Here is an 8,473-nt window from a genome sequence, read left to right on the forward strand (position 1 = left end):
TGTACCGAAATCCTATTTTGCAACTATTAAAATGACTGTCATCAAGAAAGGAAAAAGCACAAAGCAATGGCAAATCAAAGGAAGGCAAGCAGTATAAGGAATATTAAATATGAGGTGTTTTCTATTGAGTACTATAAAATTTGTGGTTAGGACAAAGAATTATAATATGTTTATCTCCCTCATCTTTTAAATAAATGTTTTAATACTCCCAACCTAGTAAAACTTTGTTTTACATAAATGTGCATGGCTCTATCCTAGGAAGTTGTGTGGATCAGAAACCCCTCTATTTATTCTCCATCATTTTCTATACATGCCTTTCCTTGTTTGTAACTCCAAATTTTTTTTCTGACAGAGGACAAAAGAATTATTCAATATAAATGATAATGTGTTCGGCCATAGTGAAAATCAATAGGACAGTTCTTCAAAACTACAACAAGCAGGTTTATCTAAATTTGAATGGCTTCATTATTGTTAAATTCAAATACAACAATTTTTCATTAGGATATAAAATTCAAAAAATTAAAGTCAATATATAAATTGAAATATAATCCTCTTTCAAAAACTTTTATTTTAATTCTATAGTGACCCTATATTTTATTGCACTTTAGGGGCCAGTTAGTTTATCTTAGCTGTTTTCATTTTGTTGAATCTCTAGAATTGTTGTTTTCTAAGAGATGATCATTTACAAACAATTATGGGCTCCTCCCATCTCTGTTCCAAGGACTGGCTGACATAAGATGTATCTCAACCCAAGAAATAAGCATGCACTGGCAGGAAGGGCCTAACTTCATATTATCTCCCAAAATATCAAGATATGATCCAGACTCTATAGCAGATCGCATAGGAATCCCATGAAATAATGGAGTCACAAAAGAAAGGAAGCCTACAGTAATTTTGTGAAGATTTTCCTACTGTTCTTCCTAAACTCTGACTGTTATTGACATCACTACCATAAATTGAAATTTCCTTTTACTTATAATAGGTAGTTTAAGTAAATTTTCACCCAAATGTCTAAGTCATTTTTACTCTCGTGCAGATTTTTTAAAAGCATGGATTTAACAGCTAACTTATACCAGGTAATTTGGTTTATTCTTTTTTTATTAAGAGATTCTAAGTAAGTGTAAAATAAATTTAACCACATTAATATTGAGTTTCCTACTCTGGACACATGCCAGATATAAAAGGAAAAACAACATCTTCTAATCTCCAAAATAATGCTAGTTCTGTACAATTTCATTACTTCCACACATGTAATGAATACACCGTAGTTTTTGAATGAAATAGTTTTGACCTCTTTTCTTTTCATATTAATTTTGATAAAAAATAACATTTTTTATTTTTTATCTGAATGTACTATCAATCTCTTCCACATTTTCCTTATGGCATTTTTCATGTCCTTATTCCTAAAAGTATAAATCATAGGATTAAGCAAGGGGGATAGCATGGTGTAAAATATTGCTACCATTTTGTCAAAGGAGAAGGCAGTGGGAGGCCTAGCATATGTAAATATGCATGGGACAAAGAACAAGACCACAACAGCAATATGGGATCCACAAGTAGACAGAGCTTTCCATCGTCCTTCAGAACTACGAGATCTCAGAGACAGCAAGATAAAACCATAAGAGACAAGCAACAAAGTGAAGATTATGATGCAGATAAAGCCACTGTTGGCAACCACCAAAAGGCCAAAGATGTGAGTGTCAGTGCAAGCAAGCTCCAGTAATGGGTACAAATCACATATGAAGTGATCAATGATATTGGGTCCACAGAAAGGCAGCTGCAAAGTGAAGATAATTTGGATGATAGAGTGTAAGAATCCTCCTACCCAGGCCACTCCCACTAGAGTACCACAGAGCCTCAGGGTCATGATGGAAGAGTAGTGTAAGGGCTTGCAAATAGCAACATAGCGGTCATAGGCCATGGCTGACAGGACAATCACCTCAGCCCCACCAAAGAAATGTTCAGCAAAAAGTTGTATCATGCATCCATCAAAGGAGATGGTTTTTCTCTCATAGAGAGAATCTACAATCATTTTGGGTGTCATGGCAGAGGAGAAGCTTGCATCCAATAGAGACAAGAAAGCCAGGAAGAAATACATGGGTGAGCCGAGCAGTGCCGGAGTAGAAACAACAGTCACCACAATCATCATATTGCCCGCAATAGTTGCAATGTAGACAAGTAAACATATGATAAATATCATTTTTTGAACATTTGGATTCTGGGAAAGTCCCAGGAAGACAAATTCAGTTATAAAACTCTGGTTTTGCATGGTTTCCAAGGAAAGGATGAATGCCCAATAGAGGACGTATAATTTGGCAATGATGATAAGCATTTGCTTCAATCCAGTTTATGGTTTTGATGTCACAAAGAATTTTTATGGCCAGATCCAAAATCACATTTTGTGCCTGATTTTGTTGAGAACAAAAAACAGAAACATTTCAAGGTGATAGTCAAAGATTAGTCAGATTGAAGCAGCCATAAATTATATTCTATACTTAAAATCTAGAGCTCTCTATACACAGAAATGGAAACAGTTGCATGTATAGAAGAAGACTGACAGTAGTTTATATGTAATTCTATATTTGACAATTTATTTGAGATCCTAAATGAATTGCTGCAAAGTCTTCTGACATTTTGTCCATCTTATGAGGAAGTGAGGACCGTGTTTATTCATATCTTCCATTGTTAGTGAAGCACATAGGAATGACTAGATAACTAAAGAATGTCATCTATAAATAGAAGAAATAACCTGCATTTTAGGAGACAAACATCATAGGTACTTTTTCAAAGTTTAAAAAAAATGTAAATTGAACATGCCTTTATAAATTTGTATGAGTCTTCAGACTTTTGGCTAAAACCAAATGTGACAGCTGTTATGATTTAATAACACATTTTTATACAAAAGAAAGATAAATAAGCACAGATATAGACTTAAATATTAATGTCAAGGTTTTTAAAAGTCATCATCTGAAATTGGAATAGAAGTTCATAAAAGCAAATAATGCCACTCCTAAGTTTTGTTCTAATGATTAGTAATAAAAAATAAAAAAAGCAGCCCACAAGGCCCTAGCTATCTTAACCTGTTTTATTTGTAAGACACTCATGATTCAGGAGATTAATGTGAAGTCAGGAAAAAAAATGTCCAATCCTATTTAAATATTGGAGAGAATCTCTGCCTCCAGTCTCAAGCATGGTTTATTGAAAGGACAGGGAAAAGATAGCAGTTTTTCTTTTCCATTAGAAACCTCAAGCCTCTTTCTACCTGTAACAGTTAAGGATTCTCAATGTTGTTCAGGTTTGAATGGGACATTTTAATAAATTCAACACAGTAAATGATGAAGAATTAGAAGTTAATGACCCAGGAAACTATATACTCAAGTTTCCAACAGCTGTGATATTGCTGAAGATAGAGTACATGAAATTTCAGTGATGGATTTATTAACAATTTTCCAAAGATTTGTAAAATCCTGCTTGGTCTGACCATGTATAACTCCTAATAACACATATATATGAAACATAAATAATATTTTCAAGAAAAGACTATCCAGTTATATGTCCACATATTCTAGGATTATAATGATATGGCAAACTTAAAAGCAAAACAACATTCCCTGAGGTAACTGTGTCATTTTCAAACTTAGTTATCAGATAATCTAGGAAAATGCCTTACCCACAGAATAATTTTTCCATTCATTTCCACTTGTGCACAGAGATGAAAATAATTATCAAGTTCTCCTTATATGTGTTACTGATATGTATCAATTTAGAAGCAGGTGCATGTGAATATAATTATATGCTTGTACCTGTTTGTTAAAAATAAGTAAACAAAAGAATTCTATGTAAAATATTTAAAAATCACCCCAGTTTATGAATTCTACTTATAGTTAACAGAAATCATGTAACTATGAACAAAACCAGCAAGTATGTAAATTGTACATTAGCTTTTGTCCTCAGATCTCCAATTCACTTCTGGGTGTCTGTACTATGAATCCCAAAACTACTTATAAATTATCACCAAGGACAAGAAGATTAAACAAACGTTAAACAATTGTGGCAGATAGTTTTCATAGAGAGAAGTATGCCAATAAATGACTCAGGGTCTGAATAGGGCTAAAGCAGGAAGAAGAATGGGGTAAAATATGAAATGTTCAGCTCCTGATTCTTGCTGGCATACCCAATACAGGTTTTGCTATTGTCCTCTGGCTTAGAGCATATTACTTAAGGTTCTTAAACCTCTCAAAGACTCATATCACATTTCTTCGGATGAACTTGATAAGAATGTAGCTCAATTCTTTCTTAAGGGAATGGGAAAAGTTATATCATCAATACAGTCAGAATATCAGGAGAAGACAGTGTTGAGGAGTGAGCACACACCCTACAATCAGAAAGACTGCATTCTACTGCTAAAACATTTACCAGTCTTTTTATATGTTTATATATATATATATATAATTATATATAATATATTTATAATATAATTACAACATCTCTCCCTCCTTTTTCCTCCTTTCAAACTTTCCAATATACTATTCCTTACTCTCTTTAAAATTCATGGTCACTATAATGATTAATTGTTGTTATATGCAAGTATGTATATGAACTATATTTCTAAATATAACATTCTTTGTATGTTAGCAGCATGTACATTTCTGGTTGACCATTCGGTATTTGATTAACAGTATTTGTGTGCTCTCCCCTGGGGAAGACTATTTCTTCCACTTTTAGCATTCTTTAGTTGTCTGCAGTACTTTATGTAAGATTGAGGCCTCATGGACTTTGTCAACTTTGGCATGTCTACTGGTGTCATTGTTGTTCAGTTCATGGTTAGGCAGTAATGTCGGTGAGACCTATGGGTGTTAGTTCAGAAATTATTTGGAGACACAATTGCACATCAAACTCTCTGAATTTCTGGTTCTTCCAATCTTTCCACCCACTCTTTAGAAATATTAACTGAGCCTTAGGTGTGTGAGTGTTTTATGGATATATTTACACATACATGTCTCCACAACTCAATGTTTCAGTTGGTTGTGGTTTTTCTGTTCTGGTCTCAGTCTTTTGAAAAAAGAAGTTTCCTTCAGGAGTGGAAAAGACTGCTTCATTAAACCACCACATTCACAAACAATAATCTAAATACCTGTCCTTACACACAGAGATAAATGACAACACCCTCAGACCACCTCTTCCAGATGGCTTTATTGTATCAAGAAAATCAAAGTGACAGTAAAAGGAACAAAGAACTTATACTAATTGAATAATTTTACCACCTACTTCCTTAGCATGTTTAGTCAATTTAAAGGTATTCAAAATAAAAGTTAATTTAAAAAAATTTTAGTTTCTTCTATCAAATACCTAGCAATGTGAGCTTGCTTATATGGCAGCCATTGTCAGTGAACAAACTATAATATTCTATGTCCTCTAATATAAAATAGAGACAGTAATACAGATCAAGCTCAGAGACCTGTAAAATCCTGACAGGTATTGTAACCACATTTGACAAAACATATATCAATATTAAATAGAAAATATTGATGTCAGTATGATTTTTAAGCAGCTTCTATGTAAAAAATAAAATTGTCATATAATAAAATTTGCTCTCTAAAAATTATGCTGTCTTCAATTATAACTCTTAAATTGCAACAAAATTGATGAATTTGTTAAATTATCTTATAAATCTTATGAGCAAATACTTCTAGAAGCATAAATATATTAAGAATATTAATATTAATAAACTCAGACCTAAAGTCATAAAAACATGAGGTGAGTTAGGGAAACAATAGAATAGGAAATTGTATGCTACAGATATTAGTAAAAAGGAAAGCTGCCTAAAATAAGCATAGGAAGATGATCACATATATTAAATATGTATTTCTCACTCATCCAGGTAAGAACACATGTTTATATAATTATGTGGGAAACATGTCCACTTCCAACTTCAGTACATTCTCTTGGATTTCACAGATGCTCTGATAATTGCCCCAAAAGTTATAATCTTCATAATCTTACTGTCTCTGGAAAGGATGGCTGTGATAACATTTCTGTGTTTCCACTGCTGTTCATTCCAGAAGATACCTCCTGCCTCTCTTGTTGTTTTGTTAATTCATCTCTTTTAAGGGAAACACTAAGCCATGGCTAACATTAACACAGTGCAGGGCTTCAGGTGTTCCTGAGGATTCTAAGACAAGAACCTAGCATTATTCACAAACATCAAAGACACTTAGGGAGAGTAAGTAGATACATTTAACTTGGAATACTCCACTCTGGGACATGTGTCATGCTTCTTACCTTAATGTCTGTTCTTGTGGAGTTGATTTGTGGGTATAGTAAATTCCATGTTGTGTAGTATTAAGTAAAAAGAGGACAGCATTCTGTGGCTCTACATCAGGATTCTGTAGACTTTATGGACATTCTCTGAAAAGTCACTATTTAACATTAAAAATGAGGAAGAGTTAGAGAATATTTTAAAATAATTCTATTGGTGAGGTAAAATAAAGCATGTGCTTATTGCATTTTAACTGATTTGGATTTAATTTATAGATAAAATTTAAATACAGTATTAACGTCATTAATCCTCTAAGAATGGCTGGTTTGCACTGCACTTCAAAATTATGATTAGTATTTTTTTAATGACTGAGTTTTTACTGGATGCCTATTATGCATAACACCCTATCCTATAAGTTTCATGTGTGTTGTTTTAATTTTGACTCACGCCATTGAACATAGAACTCACAAATTAAGCACTATAGCCTAATTTTAAATCCTTTTTGAAAATTGAATAAAATAATTATAAGCCTCACTTGTATCAATCAATTCCAGTGATGACACTCTCCTGTTTTATATGAATGGGTCTATTCAGTTTCTGGTCCAACTCTAAGGCTCCTTCTAATTTTTTCTTCTCATCTTGGGCAAAAAAGAGGGGCATCTTCAGCAAAACACTGCCCCTCATGTGCTCTCTGTAACATGGTATCCAGGAGAAACAAAAGAAACAAAACTTTCCTTCTTGATATTCAACTGAAATTTAAAGACTTTTTTCCATGGGATTTAAGAACAAGTAGCCCCACCCACCTCAGGTGTTGGAAATTTTCCACGACCCTGATTTTCCATGATATAAATTTGAGTGTTACTTCCTCACTTATTTCTAAATTTCTATTTCTGTATTCCCATAGGATCAGAGAACTTTTTTCTTTTCTCTGAACCTCTGATTTTAAATTGAAGATGCTTCCAAATGTAATAGCTTAATTCTGAGAGAATATTGCATCTACCACAACCGACAACAACAAAAACCGGATTTTCTGAGACAGTAGAATGCTTATCAAAGAATGAAACACATATTTATACCATTAATATCTATTGATTGTGAAGAATGCAATGGTTTTCTTCCCAGAAACTCTTTGAATTTAAAACAAAATGCAATAACTTAGCAATTATTTTTACCTTTTCTGATAGAATTCAGAATATATGACTAATTGGTGTCATGTTGGTGGAAGTGTGTGTTTAGGAATATATGTATAATATGTATACATATGTATATATATATGTATACATATATATGTGTGTATATATGTATTTATGTATTATATGTATTCATATATATGTATATATAATTATATGTTTATTATATACACATATATGTGTACATATGTGTAAAAATAACAATTAATGATTAAAAAGAAACCATGAATTTGAATGAGAACATTGAGTAGTGTATAGGAGGGTTTAGAGTATATAAAAAATAGGGGAATTGTGGTAATTATCATTTCAACAACAAAGAAGTAGTGTAAGTAAATAAAAGAAATACTACTTTGTTCAGGTATAGAAAAAAGACGAATTTTGAAGTTCAAATCAGAATATATAAACTCAGAGAAGAAAGGAGCCATGGGTAGGCTTTAAGAAACTGTAAGTGAAGAGAGAGCCATTAATTATTTTAAACTTTATCCAATACCAACACTTTCCCACTAACTGAAAATCTCTCACCATCATTTATGTCATGAAAAAATACATAGCAAGATTCCACAGAGAAATATTCTCACTCCTCTGTAATTTATTTTGTTATATAGAATTCTTATTACTTAGCCAATGATAAAAATTTTCATGTAGAGTTTTAAGTTGTGCTTTGCTGATTAACAAATCTAGTCCTCCATTATTATGCTCACATGTTATTATTACTATGATATTTTTCATACATAGGTGTCTATATAAATTTTAGGACTTCCTTATCAGTTCCTATATGAAAATATTTTATCATTGTAGAGAAGTAAAGGAGAGGAGGAATAACAAATTTTCAAAAACTTGTGTATATAAATTATGACATAAGTACTTATGAACTATCCCTTCAGCGAATGCAAAACATGTTTTCTTCAGGCCTAGGAAGCCTTTGTTATCTTCCCCACAGAACTTTTCCCTGTTGCAGTGCCTACATTTCTTCTGATGCCTATGTTTCTTTCACATTACATCATCACTATTGATGCTGCTTTCA

General features: G+C 32.5%; 1 protein-coding gene across 1 annotated transcript; it reads right to left on the minus strand.

The window, feature by feature from the left end:
- Positions 1-1,282: 1,282 nt before the first annotated feature.
- LOC110285797 (olfactory receptor 4C15-like) lies at positions 1,283-2,289 on the minus strand. The gene has a single exon (XM_021152218.2). It carries the CDS (start codon positions 2,267-2,269, stop codon positions 1,334-1,336), a length of 936 nt encoding a protein of 311 aa, XP_021007877.1. The 5' UTR covers positions 2,270-2,289; the 3' UTR covers positions 1,283-1,333.
- Positions 2,290-8,473: the final 6,184 nt, after the last annotated feature.

This window comes from Mus caroli, chromosome 2 (genome assembly GCF_900094665.2).
Source record: "Mus caroli chromosome 2, CAROLI_EIJ_v1.1, whole genome shotgun sequence".
NCBI classification, from domain to species: Eukaryota; Metazoa; Chordata; class Mammalia; order Rodentia; family Muridae; genus Mus; species Mus caroli.

Excerpts from the sequence above, each read along its gene's own strand:
- LOC110285797 (XM_021152218.2), bottom strand. The coding sequence starts at position 2,269 with ATGCAAAACCAGAGTTTTATAACTGAATTTGTCTTCCTGGGACTTTCC.